The sequence below is a fragment of the Dermatophagoides farinae genome, chromosome 4, assembly GCF_024713945.1.
Source record: "Dermatophagoides farinae isolate YC_2012a chromosome 4, ASM2471394v1, whole genome shotgun sequence".
Taxonomy (NCBI): Eukaryota; Metazoa; Arthropoda; class Arachnida; order Sarcoptiformes; family Pyroglyphidae; genus Dermatophagoides; species Dermatophagoides farinae.
Genome location: NC_134680.1, coordinates 3154622 through 3177841, shown reverse-complemented (window position 1 = coordinate 3177841; position 23220 = coordinate 3154622). Strand labels below are relative to the sequence as shown.

General features: G+C 31.6%; 2 protein-coding genes across 13 annotated transcripts; one reads left to right on the top strand and one right to left on the bottom strand.

Annotated features, from left to right (window-relative positions):
• The first annotated feature begins 4 nt into the window (after positions 1-4).
• On the top strand, positions 5-21107 carry LOC124489911 (uncharacterized). 12 transcript variants are annotated; one of them, XM_075730501.1, is made up of 18 exons: positions 5-1055; positions 1670-1730; positions 1844-2416; positions 6175-7428; positions 10977-12127; positions 14069-14318; positions 14521-14654; positions 15119-15196; positions 15383-16000; positions 16254-16512; positions 16583-16708; positions 16981-17751; positions 17876-18027; positions 18092-18281; positions 18617-18765; positions 18835-18948; positions 19020-19140; positions 19957-21107. In XM_075730501.1, the coding sequence occupies exons 1-18, from the start codon at positions 165-167 to the stop codon at positions 20694-20696; spliced, it is 7632 nt and encodes a 2543-aa protein (XP_075586616.1). In that variant the 5' UTR covers positions 5-164; the 3' UTR covers positions 20697-21107. The 12 variants fall into 12 exon arrangements, with proteins under 12 accessions (XP_075586616.1, XP_075586620.1, XP_075586621.1 ...); XM_075730505.1 differs by having other exon boundaries at positions 19300-21107; XM_075730503.1 differs by lacking the exon at positions 5-1055 and adding an exon at positions 1184-1535.
• LOC124489981 (uncharacterized) lies at positions 21018-23131 on the bottom strand. Its single transcript, XM_047052431.2, has 3 exons — positions 22766-23131; positions 22279-22641; positions 21018-22177 (listed from the first exon to the last, which is right to left on the bottom strand). The coding sequence occupies exons 1-3, from the start codon at positions 22804-22806 to the stop codon at positions 21157-21159; spliced, it is 1425 nt and encodes a 474-aa protein (XP_046908387.2). The 5' UTR covers positions 22807-23131; the 3' UTR covers positions 21018-21156.
• Between the last annotated feature and the right edge of the window lie 89 nt (positions 23132-23220).

Sequence of the window (23220 nt, the reverse complement as noted above, 5' to 3'; positions counted from 1 at the left end):
TCATTTTATTTTTATTATTGCTCATTGCTCATTTGGAAAATTTTGGAATTCATTTTTTTCTTGATTTGAAAAGCTAAATTATTTTTTGAATCTTAACAAAATAATATTCGAGACAATGATCAGTTGACTACTAAGATCAATAATAAATCACATATTTTTTTGGGATGGATATAATAACCGGTGTATTGGCCAGTGGTGCTGGTCTATATGATACAGATAATGATGGTGATAATCTTGGTGGTAATGGTGATGATGATGATCATCAAAATGGTAATGATGATATGGTTATGATGAATCATCATCATCATGATCCAACAACGATTATTCATCATAGACAAATGTATGGCCATCATCCACATTTAAATCCTGTCAATTCTAATCCTAATCATCATCACCATCATCATCATCAGCAATTGCCGTATCCTTCGGCATTATATCCGATTGATGGTGATACGAACAACAACAACAACTATAGTTATAATCTAATTGGATGTCCATATGCTTCACAATGTCCGCAACAACAACAACAACATCTTCATCACAATCATCCACCACCACCACCATCAACACAGACATCGCAACAGATTTTACCACAAAAATCATCATTGAAAAAATCATCAAAATTTGATTCTTCATCAATAACAACAGCGCCAATTATAAATGCTCATCATCATACACATTATCCACAACATAATCATCCACAACAACATTATCATGGCCCTTATCGGATACAACAACATCAACATCATAATCATCAGGTAATACCATCGATGATGTGTATGCTTCAACAACAACAACAACAACAATCGCAAAAAATACTGCCAATTGAAACAACAACAACCACTGCCAAACATTTACAGCAAATGAATCAAATACAAACATTGAATACAAAAACAACAAATAAATCATCAATACCGACTAAAAATCGAATAGGAGGATTATTAATGAGTCGATCTTGTGCCAAACATGTTGAAGTATTAAATTTTATATTAAAAGGTGGACCACCATGGGGTTTTCGTATTAAACAACGTAATGGAAATGTATTCATTAGTAAGGTATGATGTATTTGTTTATTTGAATGATGATTTGTTGATTTGTTTGCATTAATCGATTATATCGATTATATTTCGAAATGAATAACGATTATTATAAGATAATGTGTGTGTGTGTGTTCGAATCGAACGTAGCTGATTGATTGATTATTTCACTATCATCATCAATGGCATGAATTTTGTCAACTTTTTTTTCTCACCCACTTTTGATAATTTGTAATGCAAACATTTTTAAATGTTAATAATCGACATCATTCATTCATCATCTAATAAACATCTTTCCAAATGGAACTATTTATATCATGGCAAATATTTTGCCGTTATCTAGGTGGTGGAGATGGTGTTGTTGTTGATGATGAATCACAATCATTGATTCGAAAACAACAACAACACCAATCCTCTCACGGTAATGGACAAATATGTAAATATGTTGCATGTAACCATGCTAATGATGTTGATGATATGTTATGTCAATATTTATCGGTAAACATTATTTCAAGTGTCATACCTTTTAAAATATATGACAACCTTGTTTCTATTTATGATTAGAATATATATAAATTAATCACCTTTTTTCTCATTTTTTTCACATGGTTTTTTTTCGTAACGATTATCAGGTAAACTGTGGAGGACGTGGACATAAAGGTGGATTACGTGTCCATGATGAAATTATGGCTGGTATGTAATTTTTCCTAATAATAATAATTTGTATATTTTGTATAAGTTTTAAATTTCTTTTCTTTTCTCTTTTGCATCGAACACAAACAACAACCATTTAAATTTTATTGTAGTGAACAATTTTGAATTAGACAATCATCCATTGACATTACATCGACAGCCTACAGCATCAACATCATTAACAAATATCACGGCAACAAATGTAACAACAAATGCACAACAGGAACAACAAACATCAACAACCACTGGTTCTGTTGTTCATCATTTAGATCATGTTGGAACGGCTGGTTCCGTAACCTCATCGATGCCACGAACGCCAACAAATAATCAAAATGCTGATAATAATAATAACAACAACAATAACGGAACTAGTAATATTGTCAATAATAATCAAATAGAACAACAAACAGATGATTCATCAACCGGTGCTTTTACATTCGGTGGAATGGATGAATTAGAATTGACCAAGTTAGATTTTACCTATCAACTTATTAAACATACATTGAATCGACAGCTACAATTAACCGTACGACGATGGCATAGTGATTGGGAATTGGCACCATCAATATTTTTACCAATTTCTGCTGCATCAATTGGTCAACAATCATCTATTGGATCAACACGTAAAACAATAACCGGTGGTATATCAACACCGGCAATGTCTATGGTAGCCGAAGATAGTGAAGGTAAGTGCCACGAAAAAAAATGTTCACTTTTTCTGTTTGTCTGTCTATTCTCAGAGATTATTTAGCTTAATACTACTTACAAATTCAAATAAAAGTTAAACCCGATTCTATTTTTCACGCTGATATATATTGTTTGGTGTGACCTAAAAGTGTTTAATATTACATGTGAGGATATTGATAGACCCTAATAATATTTTTTTTATTGTTTTGTTATTCTAAGGCACGTGTCATGTTCATTAGTTCTATAAATGAGCATCTGGTCGATTGAATGTGTTCTGGTTATATGATCGTTGAGGTCATATTATATGTGAATGTGTAAAGATAGAGAGAAAGATCTAATAAATTATCTCGTCAAATTTTATGCAAACATCATATGTCCATGGCCATCTGGCCTTTTTCTGAAGATAGTCTGTGCGCACGTGTCTAAATGCACGAAAACTTGCATTGCACGATGGCATTCGAATAGGGTCGTCAAATGTTCTTTTTTTTCTCATTGTTGATTCAGGACAATTTTCTGAAATCATATCACATTGACATACACACACACACAATGAAAAAATTCATTGCCATTTTCAACATTACTCTTGCAATGATCACACCATATTACATACATTATTATGATGCTGATCGATAATCGTTAAAATGTTTTCTTATCTTATCTTGTTGTGTACTGAATGTTGATGATTATGAAAATTACAAGATTATTTTCATCTGTGATCGTTCCGTTCTCATCATTAGAATGTTATAAATGAAAAAAAAATTACTTCGGTTTGTTGAAACTAGAACAATAAACCGGTTCATCATCATCACCATCACTGTTACTACTGTTGTTGGTTAATTAAATTCCGTATTTTAATGCCATTTGCGGTTGAAAGGATAATGATGATGATGGAAAATAAAATTCAAAAATATATTTCACACGATTAAAATAAATTGTCATGTCGGGTTTTGATTTTTGTGTTATAGTTTGATATGTGATGAAAACAACGATGAACTATTGATGCAAATTGAAATCAAAAAAAAAATAAATTTATCAACAACAACAACAAAGATAATAAATATAGACAGAAACAATCCTTAACTCAATTTTAAGTGAATAAATTTTTGGCAACAACAGTGATGATGATGATGATGAAACTGCTGATAAACTTTTGGTTGACATGAATTTCCTATCACATCACATTGATTTTGAATTGTTTTTATGATGGTGTTTGACTGTTTCAATTTTTTTTTTTTTTTTTTTAGTTTCATTCATCATGATTATGATGATGTTAATCGCGGCCTCTTTTTTTTCATTCAATAATTCAATATTAATTATCGAATAATTGATTTGATGTTTGACACAAATTTTTTACCAACATCACCCCTCGACACACCCATCAACCGTCAACATCATCATCATAATGATTGTATAATTCCTTTGAATTTTTGAATATTTGATGATGATGATGATAATTGTTGATTCATTTATAGGATTTTGGCTTCGAATTCAATTCGGGTTATTCGCTTAACACATAAATTCTAAATTTAGATCCAAATATACAATACACACACATACACATACACGCCCATTACTTTTTGTTTTAATAGTAGTCATCAAAAATTGTAGCCATATGTTTATTTCTTCGTTTCATCACCATATTTTGTGTCATCTCTTCCTGTTTTATTTTACATATATCATATTCATTTTCTTTATGACTATCATTCACCATTAGTGTCTATGGTGATGATGACATTCGGTCATTTTGGTGAAACGATGTAACGAAATTATTATTCGACAAAAGAAATTTTCAGTCCAAAAATTGTTGCATATGCTTCATGTCATCATCATCATCATCACTATCATCGATCATCTAGACGCAGAGAATATGGTGTGAGAATTAAATATACGTATATGGGTGTATCTATGTGTATTGGCTGTTCTATGTTTGTTTTTATTTTCATTTTTTTTTCTAATTGAAACAGTGATTTATATAAAAAAAAACATTTTGAATTTTTGCAATGTGTGTGTTTTTTGTATATGTTATGTTATGTGTTATGACATGATGATTATAAACACAACAAACCATTGATTACCCGTTGATGGTGATGAAGATGTATTCGGATATTTTGTTGCTATTTTGTTGCTATAATAATATTGATGATCGGTTTCTGTATATTTAAATATACAGTAATTTGTTTGTTGTCTGTGTCTGTGTATTAACCCGAATAGCGACAACAAAATATATTTCCCGATTTGAACCAACACAACAACCAGTTACAAATGGTAGAATGTTGATAGCATTCTACTATACCAAAAAAAAAAAAAGAAAAAACATTATTATTTCACCAGAATTGAAATAAATAAGAAAATCTAATGTGTGATCTTCATGTTTTGAATGATTGAAATTTTTTTTTAACTACCACAAACGACGATGATGATATACCTTGATTTTTGATCATGTGTGGATCGATTATGCTTTTTTGAATTTGTTCATTGATTTTACACTTGGTTTTGTTGTTTTCGATGTTCGTGACTAAATGAATATTTTGGTTGGTTGATTGGTTGACGCCTAATCTTGATATTGTGTGTGTGTGTTTGTCTGTGTCTGCGTGTGTGTTTGATATATTGTTTGTTTTGTTCAGTCCATCATTATTATTTGATTTGATTATTTTTGACAAAACATGTCATCATCATCGACATTCGTATCGAAAACAACAACAATGATTCCAACATTGATTGGTTCAAATCTGTTATCATCATCAATGAATATTGATAATAATAATTTTGAAAAAAGAAAAATGGCTAAAATTAAACCAATGAAACAGCAACAACAACAGCAGCCGCATCAACAACAAATAAAAACGAATTCAAAGGAATCGAAAGGCTATTTTGATATAATCGATGATATAGATGAAGCAGATTCTTTTGTTAATATAACGGCTGAAGAACCATTGCCGGATATACTTCGATCATCATCCACATCACCATCATCATCATGTGCATCATCATTATCATTGTTGTCGATTACTACACATCAATCTGCAATTATTGCACGTAATGGACCATTGAATAGTACTGATAATGAAAGTAGTGATGATCATGATTATATTGTCATACATCGATCAGCAACAAATAATGTTTTACATGAAGAAGAAGATTCAATTGATCTTGATGATAAATCACCACCATTACCTCCACGAATTCAATCAAAACAATCAGACTCAATTGTTGATTATTTTATGAATCAAATCAACCACAATTCAGATGATGATGATAATGATGACATTGTTGATGGTGATAATGATGAAGATCATGTGGATAATGAACGTTATCATATTGTATATGATTTCCCTGTACAATATTGGTGGCATTTATATCCAATACCAGAAGAAGATGAACCAAATACTTCGATTGAAATTGATGCACCACAAACTCCAAATACATTAGTCAATGGTTTTGATAGTCATGGCCCTACGATTCATGATGATAATTTAATGCATGATATAATTTCATTAGATTGTGAACAATCCCTTGTAGCTGATAATTTGAATTCAACTATAGAAAAAAATAACCCGGAAAAAATAATTGTTAATAATAATAATAATGAAAATGGTAGCAATAGTCCGGATAAAGATTCGGGATTAGATGAAACGAAAGATTCGAATTTAGAAGGTCCGTTAACGTGAATGACAGACACATACGGATGTTTTCATTCCTTCATAAAATTTGTAGCAATTATCTAACATTTTTTTTTTCATTTTTTCTGTTTGAATAGGTCCATTACATCAAAGTGAAGAAGAACTTTTATCACCAAATGAAGATTTTGGACCAGAATCACGAAATGCACATAGAAAAATTCTTTCGATGAGTAGCCATTATCCTTATTCCGGTGGTTTCGTTCATCATCATCCACCACCACAACATTTGTTTTATGATCCAAGCACGCCACCATTTGCATTTTATCATCCACATGAACAATTTCATCATCATCCACCACCACCGCCACCATCTTATCATTTACATCATCCCGGTAGTGTCATAGATCCAGATGATTCAACACGTGCAATACGTGGTGATGATAATTCATCATCATATTCAACAACAACGGCAACAACAATGAATGATTCAACATCAACATCGACAACAACAACCGGATGTTTAGTTTCACATCATTCACTGAGAGAAATGCAAAAAGAAGCCGAATCAAGAACCGAATGTCCAGCCCTTCAACAATCGTCATATACAAGTTCAATTACAACGGCAACTACAACCACGAATGATCAAACTACAACATCATCATCATGTCCCACCTGTATGTATAGTGATCGTAGTTATTGTCATCATTATTGTCATTGTGGTCTTACTGGGCCACAAGCTCCAGATCATTCACCGCTATTACAAAGGCCAACAGCTTTCGAAAGCAATGGTGATGTTGAATGTTTGAATAAAGCCGATTTTACTTCTGATGGTGATATTGATTTCGATGATGATGATAATCGAATCGATGATCCAGGCCGTCAAAGTCAACGGCGACGATTATCCAATCATCAAAGACGATATACTCGATCGATTCGAACACGATCGATAGATGGCACTTATCGTCATCGTCATGGACAGGAAGAAGAACAATCCGATGACATTGGACAATTAGTTCTATCACCAGATGGTAATGGTGGATCAGCAAGTGGTGGTTCATTACTTACATCATCTGGATCGACAACATCATCACCATCATCATTATCTAAAGTAACAACTATACGACAACGACGTAATAAAACACGATCTATTTCCACACGATCATCATCACTAGATCCGGATGATGATCTTGATAGAAATATCGATGATGATGATGACTATACGGACGAAGATGATGATGATATTGAAACGGTACGTATTCGACCAGATACACAACATCAACCAATCGATGGTGATCAGATGATCACAACAACAGCTGCGACAACAGAAACAGCGACATCAACAACAATGGCAAAATCAATGTCCTCATCATCATCATCGAAAACTAAAAATAGTGAGTAGAATTTGAAATCACTTTACAATAGATATAGTCAGAATAGTTGTCGTTTCCATTTGACCAAAGTAATAACTAAACATCACATGATCAAACTATCTTTGGTTGTTCATATTTGAACTTTTCCGACTTTTCTCTTATTTGAAATTTATATTGAGATTTTCTTTTACGTTCAATCGATGTGTGTGTGATAGTGAGTTAAAGAGAGGCGGCTACAGTCGTTTTGAGTGATTCATTTTAGCTAAATTTTTTTCTGTTTGCTGTCTGTGGTTGTAGATATGATCATTTACAATATATGACCTGTTGCATACATACACACCTGTGCATATTTGTCTTTAGATCTTTGATATTTGCATTTATTTACTATTTTGTTTTGGATGTCCGCAGTGTTGGTGGTGAAAGTTTTACCTGTCTGTGATTTTTTCAATTTTTGATATTGTTTTGAGAATTGAAATTATAGAAATGGACATTGAACTGCTTGAAATTCGCCGTTGTAATCTAAACAATGTGAAATGTTGTTTGAAAGAACGAAACGATAATGATAATCATGATATTGATAAACAATCGGATGAAAATAGCCGCCACCGTAATGAACAATTTAAATTAATCGATCAGATTTGTCGTTTTGTTGGGCGTAAATTTTTTCTACAACAACCTAAACTGATTACTTTCGATGATGGCCATCGTCATAATAATAATAATAATCATCAACACAGTGAATGTTATTTTTGCCATCAAAGTTCATGTTTACCTCGCCAACATCGACATCAACTTCAATCATCATTATCTTCCGGTTACCATAAAGAGTCATTATCATCATCACCACCACCATCTTCATCATCATCATCATCAACGACAACAATGTCATTAAAACTTATCGATGGCAAAATAGATGCTGATGATTATGATGATGATGATGACCAGATGTCATTGTATCGATATAATTGTTGTTGTTGTTGTTTGAAGATAAATCCAAATTATCCATTATATTGCAATAATTATCACATCATAACGGATAATCGTTGTAAGTTTTTTCAGAAGCGGAAAAGTGTATAGGGATGAAGGCTTTCGTTTTTGCTCATTTCTAACCGTTATTTGTGAGGACTTGTGTGTATATGAATTGCAACTTGAATTCTAAATTCGGAATTTACGATTCATTTCTTTCTATGATGGTGATGATGATGACTGAATTGCTGTCGAACTCATTTCATTCAACACATAGAAAAAGAGAATGACACCCACACGAAAAAATTGTTACTGCATTCACTTAGCCAATTGGCAACCAAAAAAAAAAAATATTGCCATTAGATTCTTTCCTTCTTCGATTCTATTATTATCTTACGCACACACACACACACACACACTGTTTGTCTGTGTCACATATTGAAATTTGAATTCTGTCGCCAAAGTAGAATGAAGTTTATTGTAGGTTTACAATTTTTGTTGTTGTTGTCAATTTTTTAAGCTTCTAGCTTCTAATTTATTTATTCATTCATTTATTCATTTTTTTTCATAGTAAACAAGAAAATTTCACTTTTTTTTGTCATCAAATCAAATTAAATCATTATTCCATATATACTATATTCGGACACAGTGTGTTTTGTGTGTGTGTGATATAAAGAATTTTTTTAGTTTGTTTTTTCGTCAATAATTTTCAGTTGTTTGAATTCTGCAATTTGTCAATTTGTAATGGTGAATGTTTCTGTTGGATGTTGAAAATTTGAAATTTTCTTGTTAAATTGGTTTTTTTTTTAAATTTTCTGTATAAAAATTTGGGTAAGTTTTTTTTTGCTTTTCCACTTGAAATTTGAATTAAATTTTTTTTTCTTCGAAATTTAACACCAAATGGTATCCATTGTCTATTGGTGTGCATGTATGTGTGTGGTATGCGAATGAGGTCATGAAAGTTCAAAGTTCATCCCTCTTAATTTTTGTTTTCTACAAAAAAATATTTGACCATTGATCTATCTATCTATATTTGCTTAAAATATGTCTCTATTTAGAGGTGTGAATTTTTTTTTGTCTTTTTCTCATGTTGAATTTTTTTTCATCTTCTTTTCGATCATCGATCACGGATTTGATGGGAATTCATTTTTTTTCTCATTTTTCGTTCTCTTGATGGGTTATTAAACTGGCCGAATCGATATTCGGTTATTATTGTTGATGCTCGATGACATCCTGTTTATACTGTAAATTTATTTTTACAATTTTTTTTCTAAACATTTTTCCTGTTTTTAAATACTTAGTCAATTTAGGTCAGATTTTTATGTAGTTCCCAATTCATTAATGGTTTGTTGTAATCGCTTGTTTGTTTGTGCTGCAGGAGAAAAAAAAATTTGTCATTTCTTTCTTAGCTTGGATTTATCGTCATTGATCACTTAGGTGTTTTATTCATATATAACATTAAAATTTGTATATGGATTTTTCCGGTATTTTGTCATCATTATGATTAATTAATCTCAAAATTGTATGAAAAATTTTCGGCTTTTTCTTTTTATTTCCACTATTTTGATTTGGTTATTTGATATATTTTTATTAATTTTGATTAGATTTAGATCATCATCATCATCACCATTTTCGACACTATTTCAAAGTTCATCAGCAAATGTTATTGTTGTAATAATAAGCTGAATTTAGATTAGGTAATGAATAAAAATCTTCAAAAAATTTCTTCATTGATGCAATGAATGTTGTTTGGATTGTGTCTGGGTAAAAATAGAAATCAAATGCATCATGTTGATTTTTTTGTTTTGTTTTTTGCTCTTTTCCTGTCTATGTGTTGATGGTGAAAATGAAAAATCCGGCCGAATTTTTTTCGGCACCAATTTCGATTTTTCGCACACACACACAAATAAACCGCCTACGCCTGCATGACAAAAGTGAAAAAAAAATATTTCCCCTTATTAAATTCTTGTTTCTTGTTTGTTTGTTTGTCTCAACCAAAAAAAAATATGTCACGAATAATTAGAGCATTGAATAATCGAGAAGAAACAGATTTATTTGAAAATATTTCTTCATCCATTCACAAGTAGAGGATATAGCTATTCAAATCTTGGTAATTTGCCAAAATCATCATCATTATCATCGCCGGACATGATTTGATTTCTAGAAGTGAAAATAGGTCTGATTACATAATTAATGTTTCACATATCTCAATCATCTCATATGCATTACAAGTACCTGAGAGTTTGAATGAAAAGATGTTATCACAATGAATGATGAAAAGAGTAAAGTGTGTAAATGTGTTTGTTTGTTTGCGTGGGTGGTTTTTAATGACTTTGTAATTTGTAATTAAAATTGCCATTATTGTTGTTTGTAAGAATTTTGTATTGAAATTTTTTTCATTTTAGACAAACTCCTATATAGCAAATGACTTGGTTGACCAATCGATTAATATTCAGCAAAACAAAATAACCATCAATAGTCTAGACTAGGCTAGACTTCCGTATGTGGATTGATCCACATAACATAATAATAATAATGATTATGATATGATATTAATGATCTGATTTTTTTTTCTAAATTTCATTTTAATTATAAAAATCTAGTTTGGAGTCCATCAACAACGACAACAATATCATCGACAATAGCAGCGACAACAACAACATCATCACTATCAACGTCACCATCATCAACATCAATATCAGCAGCAACAACTTCTCGTTCAATAGCCGATTATGATGATGATTATGATCATGGTCATGATCAACGTCAACTACTATCACTTCATCAACATCGATCAATAACCGGTGAAAATTTAGATAATTTAAAATCAAAAGCTCAACTACTACAACAACAACGAAAGCAGCAGCAACAACAAGTTGATAACACTTTATTGCCTCAAGCTTCATCGAAATCTTCATTATCTAACGGTCATCATCATCAACAACATCAACAGCAACCAATCAAGAATCACCTAAAACAACATCATCAGCAGACGTCATCATTAGGTACAACGGTTCAGGCTCAAGATCAACAAGTAGATTCAAGTAGACAGCCACAACTGCAGCAGCAGCAGCAGACGACAACATGTATTGATGGCAAAAGTTTGAATGAAACAGCTACGGTTTCATTTCCACCACCATTTTCATCACGAACATATGCTGAGTTTAAATCATCACCTGTATCAATTGATCCACAACAAACAATTACACCGCCAATCGATTATTTAGGTACAACAATATCGACATCTATTGCAAGTGGATTATCATCATTAACATTACCACGTAATATGGCCATCATGGATCATCCATCAACCGAACAACAACAACAACAATATCATCATGTAGCTGATGTATATGAACCTCGGCAACATCCGGTACATAAATATTGGACATTACCAAGATCTATTGCTACTGGTACTGGTTTAGGTGTTGAATATACTACATCGAATATGGCACCAACAGAAATAGAACGGCATTTTCCTGCACAACAACAAATGAAACCAGACGTATCATCGTCCACAACAATTGCTCAAAAACAACATTATGTTTATGAAACAGAATATTATACAACAGGTGAAGAATCGGTTCTTAGTCCACCACCACCACCATTACCACAACCAATGATAACGAATGGTGATTCGGAAAAAATTCTACCCATACAGAAGAATGGATCAACATATGCAGCACCGATTAAAAAACCGCCACCTCCACCACCACTACCTTCATCGTCTTCAACACAGCAACAAGATAAAACGGTGAGTAAATCCTTACATTTTATATCATTTCAAATTATATCAGATTACTGGCATTGGAGCTTTTACACATTGAAAGAATAGAAACAAAAACTTGATTTAGTCACAATCAAATCAATAATTATTGCCCAAAAAAGATATAGCCAATAGGACAAAGTAATCAACAGTGTGGTCATTCGTAAAATTAATGTTTCACGATGTAAATGAATACCAGTTTATTATTCATTTATTGGCTGTCTGGCTTGCTTGCTTGTCGATCTTTCTTTCTTTTGTTTTGTCAATGTTGATTGATTTGATGAGCATTTTAGTTTTCAATGAATTGTATTGTTATGTACAAAAAAAGATGTCATTGTGTGAGTGATGACTACTGACAATATATTTTCAAGGCAATATATATCAAATAATGGTATACGTTTTGTTTGTGTGTTTATACATACAGTGGATACAATATCCATTTTAAATGAATGAATGAATCAAATGTCCTTGTAACCACTTGCCTTTTAATTTTTGTTCTTTTGATTTTGGATTTAAAAAAAAATTGAATTCTTCCTCGTTACACTATTATACATTTTTCATCATTACAAACAAATGAAAAAAATCCCAACTTGCTTAGCTTGTTATGTAATTTTTGTTTTGTTTTTTTTGCCGCTCTGTTTAGAAGTCATTTTATTTCTGTGTGTTTGAAATATGTATATGAGCAAGAAAAAAAGAGAATAAAAAAAAAATTAATTGCATAACTGTAGTTTATGGATTGAAATGATTTAAATGTGAATTAACGGTTAAAACAATGATGATGACTGATAAATTATATCGTAGTAGTAGCAATAATAATAGTTTTAATAATTTAATTCAAACAAACCACAAAATAAAAAACACCATGGATAAACAACGCACACGTATATGTGTTTGTTTGTAAAGAATCCATTAACTAAAAATAAATATCTTCATCGATTCTTTGGTATTATATGATATGATGTGTTTGTATTATTCTTCACTAACACTTTGTATGGCGCAAGATATTAGAAATAACAATTGCCACATTTTGTTGTTGTTGTTGTTGTTGTCAGCCATTATGGTTGTTTGTTTGTTTGGTTATTGGCCAAGTTGCCTGCTTTTTTTTCTACCCGATGATGTATATTATATATACCACCCAATGAGGCCTTTTCTTTCCTTTTCTCATTTTCTTTTTGTTGCCGATCACGATGGTGATCATGATGATGATAATAAATAAAATTGTCAGTAAAAAAAAGTGTAGTATGTGCATGTTTTGTGTTTGAGATGTTCTGGTTTGTGAATGAATGGATGTATAGATTGATATGTATATATATAATGCCATTGGAAAATATCATCAACTAGAATGGATATCAATTGTATGTGTAGACAAAAAAGTGTTAGAAAAGTGAATGAAAATGGATATGGGTTTAGTTTTTCTATTTTTTTCGGAGTACAGAAAAAAAATTGAACAACAACAACAACTAAATTTTCAATTTGACAATCTGTATCTTTCAAGAAAACATAGTTTTTTGTTTGTTTTTTTATATATGTTCTTACAACATGAAGACGACATTATAATTCGATTGGTTTGTTTATTTGGAGCCATGATTAATTTAAATTGTGTATGTGAAGTGAGTTTTTTTTTCTTTGAAATTGTCATTCTTGTCAATTGTGAATTTGTTTTTGTTTGAATTGATAATTTTCATCCGAAACAATCAAATTGAAATTGAATTGAATGTATTAGAACAACAAATGAAACCAGTGGTCTACTATTTAACATTGTTTTTTTTTCGTAATCCCTCTGTTTCCCAATCCCAATGCTTCAAATTAATGCCTGAATCTAACAAATAAACAAAAAAAAATTTGTTGCATTTCTTTCTTATTCGGTTTCCTTATCCTATTTTCATCATTATATACGCTATTAATAAATCAAACAAACAAAATCTATAGAGCATGATCAAACCGGAATATAAACAACCACAACAACAGCAACCATCATGCGAATCATCATCGATCCAACATAGATCTGAACGTTATAAAGCGTTTATACGTGATATGCAAAATGAAATGCAAATACATAGTGGTGGTGATATTAATAATAATAATAATAATAATAATAATAATAATGGTGATCGACGATCAATGTTTGCCAATCAGTCCATATGTGTTAAAGTAAAACAACCACGTTTCAAAGGAACCGGTAAGTATTATTATTAATCAAAAAAAATCGAATCAAATAGTTTTCCATTGATATCTGACTTTTCACATTTATTATTATTATTATTATCATTCAATCAACATAACAACATCGACCTTCAACCGTTATTCATTCGATTTTAATGACCCATATTGTGGATGATGATAATCACTATGACAATCAATCGCCGAAATGTTTTTTGCAGATTATCATCTTACAATTGATAATAAACCAATACAAACATTACAACAACAACAACAATCAAATGTTCCTATTGGTCATATTGAAGATTATGAACCTGGTATACGTAATAGTATATTTGAACGTGAACGACAGATGGTAAGTTTTCGAAATTCATTTCCTGTGAAAGGAAATAACAAACAATACATCAGAAAGAAACAAGCATTTTGATTGTCGTTTTACAAAAAAAAAAAAAAAACAAAGTATAAATTATCCGTAAAGATACTAACTGAATGAAAACAACAATTTTTTTTCTCATTCTCTCATTGATTCTTTTTTTTTCTATTACGCATCATCTACTTTACTGCCAAAATATATACAAATATATGCTTCGAACAATGATGCTATTTTTTCCAAATCCATTCCACACTCATTTCCTGCTATTTCTGCTGCTGCTGCCCAAAAATTTGTTCTTCTCTCTTCTTTCTTTCTACATCGTCATCTATTGTAATTACATCGTAATATTATTTCTCAAAATATTCTTTGTGCAAAAAAAAAATCAATTTTTGTATGTGTTATTGTGGTGGTAATGTTTGTTTGTTAAAAATTCAATCAATCAATAGTTTTACAATGACATCTTCAACTATATTGATTCAATATTTGCCGAAGTATTGGCCACAACGGCCGTTTCCGCTAATCAGGTAATCGAATCCTCAGTTCATTATTTATTAGCAATATATGTATAGTTGTTTTGTGTTGTGTGTTGGCTTGGTTGGTTGTTTTTAGTTTCCATTCTATCTGTCTATTTATCTATCTATATATATGTTGATTCTGTTTATTTTTCCACCAAAAAATCAAAAATTGAATTTTTTTGTAAAAAAACAAAGAAATTACAATCTAAACTACGCAAACGTGCACAAAGTCTTTCACGAATGTCATCAAGATCATTATCATCGGCACGAAAGAGATCCGATTCACAACGATATCATCAACAAACACAACGTTATTCTGAATCACCAAAATTATCAAGCCGTTCATTGCCATCATTGATGACCGATCAACAACAACAACGGTTATTGGAACAAACTAAACAACAATTATTAGCTACATTTCTCGAAGCTACTACTACTGCCACCATTAAACGATCTGGATCATCATCACGTCGTGGTAGATCACGATCTTCAAGTTTACGTCGCCATTCCACTGATCCAACACCAATTGGAACCATTCGACGTCGTCGAAAAACATCGAAAAAGCGGCGAAAATTATCAACTGATAAGAAAGACGGTGATGATGAGGATAATGATGATGATGATGATGATGAAGAGGAAGAAGAAGAAGAATCCGATGACCATCATCGATCCTACGATAATTATGATGAGGATGATGGTAGTGGAAATGGACCTTGTAATTCAAAACATAAAGATAGCCATGACGATGAACATGATGGTGATGATGAAGTATCCGATGATGATGATGATGATGATGATATCCATCATCATGAGGTCGGTTTTTCTTTCTTAACAATTTAGTAATTTGATTTCGGATTTAATTTTTTGTGTTTTATTCATTGATATTGTTGTTTTTGTGGGTGTATCCGTTTTTTTTCTTTTTATTCGGGTTTTTGTCTGTTTTTTTAAATTATTTTGCTTTGCTTTCTTGCTCTGCTTTTTTCTCTTTTTTTTACTTTTTTAAAAATAAATTCCTTGTTAGTTTTTTTTGTAAACATTTGTTTTTATAATTTTTCATTGATAATAGAATGCTAAACATACGAATGGAAATGCATTGTCGCCAAAAGAGAATGGTCTTATTGATCAACAACAACAACAACAACAATCACCAACGACATCAAAAATGGAAAAAAAATTCTTTTATCATGAGAATTGTGTTTTTAATCAATTAACATCACCGCCAGCTACGGGTATAAATCAACCAACTGGTACAAATAGTATATCCGGTGGTTCTGGCTATGATTCAGATTCATCATACATTATACGTAAAAATAAAGGAAAAATTGGTAAGTGGTTGGAATGTGTGTAATGTACATTTTATTTATTTGAATTTTATTTTCTATGACATTGCTGTAGCACCACAACCAGCATCACCATCAGTATATCGTGCTGTACAACGTGGTGAAGATATACCATTTCAAGGTTTGCAACGTACAGCACCAATGAGACAACTATCATCTGGAAATGGTAGTCGAACAAAATGTAAGTGATAATTATTCTACAAAATTAATTAATTGATGCATGGGGCTTTATTATGGGTTATATTATTGCCTAATCGATATTTAACACAATTTTTGCTGCTGATGAAAATTCCAAATACAAAACAAAATGTTTAACATTCTTAATGCTTTCACAAAATGAATCAAGATTTGCATGAATGAATGATCATGCTTAAAATATTTTCAAAATTGTATTCATCTATCCTCAAAAATTTATCGATTTTGATCTTTCATCGAATCCTTATATAAATATAGTTGACCAGACTACTGATACGGATAGCGGTGTAGATTTTAGCCTATCCAAAAAACCTGGTGGCGAAGATTGGGATAATCTTGATGAATGGCAAACACAAATAACGAATGATTTTGATTATATCTATGAAACATTACGATCAGTGTCCACCAATGCAGCTCCATCAAAAAAATCGAATACCAGTAACCAAAAGAAACAGAAATCTGTTGCATTCGAAGCAGTGGACGAAGTACAATTAATCGATGCGGATGAATCGGATGAATTCTATGAAGAAGATATCACCATGGATGATGATGATGATGATGAATGTAGAGCAGTAGCGGAAGAAGAAGCAGAATATGCTTATGGTGGCTTATTACGACCCGGTTCACATCGTCCTAGCGATAAAGCACATTCATTTGAACATTTTCTCAATACACAGCCGGATCTGATCAATAAAGTGGCAAGAATGAAAGATCCACAAGATCGAATTTGTGTGATTAAATCGAAAACACGAAAAACACGATCACCACAAAAAGCCCGAATGGGTAGTGCTGGTAGAACACCACCTATACGTAGTGGAAATAGTGGCTTGATTTCCGATTCGGAAACAGAATCAGATTATTTAACTACAACCACGACAAAGAAAATATTCTCAACTGATACATTTACATCACCACCTAAATTATCATCAGCTGTACCGAAAAGTTATTTTCATAGTCCCAATATTATCATTGATGACCCAACAGTAGCGGTCTCTGTTGTACCAGCTACTATTGACCCAATTAGTCCAGGTTAGATAGAATACAAATTTGTTGACCTATTTCTTCGATTTAAGCCCAAAGAATTTTTTTCTTTCTTATATTGAATCAGTATTAAAATTCAAAAAAATTGTCTCTGTTCTCATTTAATTTATAGTCAGGAGTACAATGATGATGGGTCAACAGCCATGCGGATCATCAACAGCGACACCGGATTCGGTCGGATTGAATGTTCATTACCGAATACCCGGTAGTACTGTTACTGAAGAGGATAGTTCATTTTCAAGTTCAGCCACACCAAATCGATCGGTAAGTTTATGAGTTTATAATTTGTTTATGGATACTTATTGAAATTTTTTATCGAAAAAAATAGTATGGCCGTCATTATATTGGACCATGTGGTGGTCCATTACCGGGTACATCATTGAAACCAGTGACAACTGTTGTTAATACCTCATCTAATACTTATAGCCTACAACGACATCATTATGTTCCTCAACCAATGTCACCACCGGTCGTTGCATTAGATCGTTATGATCGTCGGCCATTATACACAACCAAAGGTAAATTCATTCATTAAATCGATTTCAATGATAATGGTCAGTCAAATGAATGAATGAAATGTCACATCATATGCCATGAGTTATCAATCGATGGAATGAAATAAACAAATCCATTTGGCAGTTAATTTAGTGATAATGATATTATAGCAGCTGCAAAATGACTAATCTAAATTCATAATCAAATAGCAACAGCCACTTATTCATCATCGTCAATGATACTGATGTTGTTTATTGAAGATTTTTCGGAGATTGATGGATTTTTAAATCATTTTTTTGCTTAATTTGGCTTTCTTTTTTATCTAATCAAATTTTTTCTCTCGTACTTGAACGATTAGAACCAACAGGTAAAATGGCTCGAGTAATGTATGATTTCCAGGCAATGGCCCGTAATGAATTGGCAGTTAAAAAAGGCGATCTAGTCACCATAAGAAAACAGATTAATCAGCAATGGATGGAAGTAGAAGATTGTTCCAGTGGATTAGTGGTTTGTATTGATCAATCACTCGAATGGAAAAATTTTAATGAGGATTTTTTGCTCTTTTTTTTATCAAAGGGATTTGTACCACGTACGTATCTGGACATTGATGAAACATCATCACCGAATGGCGTTGCACGTGCCAAATTTGATTTCAATGCCAAAACTAATGTTGAGATTTCATTTAAAAAGGTATGGTTTTTTTCAACACCTACAATAATAACCTAGTATTGTAAATAATTTTTTTTATTGTATTAAAATAGGGAGAAAAATTAACACTATTACGACGAGTTGATGAAAATTGGTATGAAGGCATGAACGAACGGCAAGATGTGGGAATATTCCCCGTTTCTTATGTTGAAGTGATGAAACAAGTTGCCAATGGTAAGTGCATTATGGATTATAATACTTTTATTATTTCATTTGGGTATTTTGGTTTCCCCATGAAAAAAAAATTCATTGACTGATTTCCTTTTTTATTTTTATTTTTTTTTTATTTTTTCCTTAAAAAACCATTTTTACACCGATATATTATCAAAATAGTTAATAAACGTTAATTGATTGATTGTGTGCGGTACTACTCTCCCCGTTATGTTTTTATTCATCAATTTTCTGTTTTTTTTTTTTTTAATTTTCCTTTGTTCTATCCTGATTATAAGTTCTTCAATGTTTTTTCGTTCTCTCTCTCTATCTCTGGTCAATCTAGTCGTTCGTTTTATTTTTCGTGTTTTTCATTTTACAAACGAAAAAAAATTCTCAAATCATCTAATCTTTTTTCAAAAAAAAAAACAAACAAACAAATATACAAAGAGCACTGTTTAGACTATTTATAATAATAAATTTTATTTCGTTTCATAAATCAAATTTTGTTTTTTGTTTCAATTTGAGAATGTCTATTTTTTTCCCCAGTTTCCGTTTAACCTTTTTTTTGCTTATAATGTGCTTTGCTTATCGAATCACATCACTAATCTATGGTTGTCCATTGTCCATTTTTTTTATTTGTTTGCTTTTTCTTAAATTTGTTCAATTTTTAAATGCTGCTTCTGCTGATGCTACTTTTCTAATGTTACAAATGTTGAAATATCACGCGCTATCACGTGTGTGTGCGTGCGTTTGCTGCTTCTCTTCGGTCCATAATCACCAACCATTTGTTTGCACGTGCATACAATTTGCTTTCGTTTCGTTGTGGATGGCCATTAGCTTCAGCTATTCGTGCTTCGTTATCATTTCTTGATCAACAGTCATCATCAATCATTACGGCAACGGTAGCAACATCGAATAGTTCCAATGAAAAAAACCAAGAAGGTTTAGAAACATCATCATCATCGTCATTATCATCGATGCTTTTGTTAAATCTTCCAATTTCTGGTGCTAACTCATCATTGCCTCAACATCATCATCATCCATTAACATCGATACAACCGATGGCATCAATGCCACAATTACCAACTGAAACTGGCAGCAGCAGTGGTGGTAATAGTAGTGTTGTATATGGCCATCATCCACACATCCATAATCATCATCATCAACACGCCCATCATGAATCACAACCACCCCTAACTGGTGATTCTTCTTCAACCACTGGTGGTGGTAGTCAAATTTATTTCAGTTCAACAAGATCAGAACCAGCAGGTTCAACAACATCGGGTAGTGGCGGTGGTGGCGGTTATTCTACTTCGAATTTAATGCATCAAATACGACGAGCACCGGATGCAAGCCGTTCACAACCAGGTACTAATGTCGAACGTTTTTGTTTACCAAAGCCGAAAATCTATCGTGTACTTTATCCTTATCAACCACAACAACCGGATGAATTAGAATTACAATATGGTGATCTATTAACGGTCACTATTCAATGTGATGATGGTTGGTTTTTAGGCCGTTCAACATTAACGGGTAAATTTGGAACATTTCCTGGAAATTATGTTGAACCAACATGACAACAGTGGATTGTTTTGGAATTTTTTTTCTCTCTCTCTCGCTTCTTAATTCTTCATAATTATTTGTTACAAATAAAAATAAACTCTAGTCAACAAAATCCAATCCATTACATACTAAACATGCTTATATAATTTATAAATAAGGTGTAGAATTTTATCCAATTAACTGAAAAAAGTTTATGGTGTTTGATTGATTTTAATCCTCTACTACCCAACATTACCATCCTTTCTTTTTTTCTTAATTTATTGTTTGGTTGTTTTTTCGATTTTAAATTTCAAAATTCTTCATCTCTTATTGATTGTACATCCCCCTTCCACATTCTATGATTATTGTTATTTATTATTATTATTATTAAAAATGAATGTGAGTTTTGATGATGAGAATAAAAATAAAATCAAAACAATAATAAATATATTACACCTCATTTTCTCTTATATTATTGGGAAATTTTTTTTTCGCTTATACAGAAAATGTTTTACGTTTTCGATGACGATGATGGTGTTTAGTTTTTTTGGTGGTACGTCCATCAATAGTTTTTCGATGTTTTAAATTTCCAATGATTTTTGGTGAGAATGGTGAAGAACTATATGATGATGATGACGATGATGATGACATTGGTGATCGTCGAATGCTTACTAAACTTGATTGAATCGATCTAGTTCGTGCGAATGTTTTACGTTTAGAATCAATGATACGTGAATTGGTAATCGCTGTTATACTGGAACTCGGTGTAGAAGAAATGTACGATGATGATGATGATGATGATGGTGAATCATCGTTATAACGACTAGCACCACTTCTTGTAGATGGTGATTGATATCTGATTAATGGAATCGGAATAAATTGAAATCTAAAACCACCACCAATGATTGGTCGTCGAAATAATGGTTGTGAGTCGGCCAAATTATCATTACCGAATCGCCATCGTTTTGGTTGAAGTTTTCGTAGGAAAAAATCGATGATACCATATGATGAACAGAATGTACAAAACAATATGGTTGTGATGATCGTCACAATAGCAATAAATATTGAATATGAAAGAAAATTCTGATATTCCAATAACAATCGACGATTTTCTGGTATCATCCATTGACATTCATCTTCAATTATTTTTGTACAATTTTTTTGTTGTTTTTGTCGATCAGAAGATTTTCTACCATTTGTTTGTTGTTGTTGATGATGATCGATTTGTTCTAAACCTGGACAACGACAATGATAATCGGCCATTTTATCGGATAATTTTTGAAATTGTTTCATCAATCGTTGTTGACATTTTTGTTTAAATTGTCGTTCAAAACAATGACATGCAGTATATGTTAGACAACATTGTTTTTTATATAATGATTGTTGTTGAATAACATCTCCACCACCACCATCATCACCATAAAGCCATTGTTGTGGTGGACCATAAAATTCTCGAAGAAATTCGACCATTTGCAAACGACAATTACTATAATGAATCATTGTTAGACCAAATACACTGATGAATAAAAAAAATTGAAAAATATTCAATCAACATAAGAGAGTGACACAAAAAAAATGAATTACAAATAATTAATTAATTAATTAATAAACACTTACCCAACATTTATATCACAATATTGTTTAGGTTGTCGTACGACAGGTAAACATATTGGATCGGTTATTGTAAGAAATATTTGTGAACAATTATCTATTATTGATTTATCGATAGCACCTTTGTTATAATTGATACATTGTTTCTCCATACAATCATTGAAATGCATATGATGACAACATTGTCTGATTGATGTAGCAATCTTATTATTCAACTGAATCTGTCGATGTACATTCGTAAGACACATTTGTTTTGATTTATTCAATTTTGAATGAATATTATCAATTTTTTCAATTGTTTCTTTATTATCTTGTTGTGTTATCATCATAGCCATGGCTAACCAGCAATGTAATTGATCAATGCTGCCACTGGATGTAGTATATGATATTAGTAATCGGATATGAATACGGAAGTGAAAATAAATTTAAAAAAGAAAATAAAAGAAAAGATGAGCTATTAATAAATAGCCGGATTGTTTTTTTTTGTTATTACCTAATCCAAAGAACTGACAACCATAACCGCCAGTAATGCATTCACGATTATGTGAAACGTTCGTTCGTTGATTACAAATCAAATCGAATGTTTTTTTTCCACATATTTTAAAATTTGAATCACTAATTTAATTAAAAATTTTCTTCAAATCATTTTCTTAAATTTAATTTTAAAGGGGTGTGTCGTTAATTGTTACCGCTGTTATTTTCTGATAACGAATTACAAAAAAAAAAATTTTTTTTTTGTCACAATTTTGACGTCTACCCAGGCGTCATTTAGCTATTAGTATACTATAGTTAAAGACAAGATTTCCATATTTCCGCCCACATACATAACATTTTTTAACGATTAAAAATGAAAATAAAGTTTTTCTCTTGACGATTTTTTTATCACGAGGAAGAAATTAACAACAACAACAACAACTGAATGAATGAATGAGAAATGATTGTTGTCAT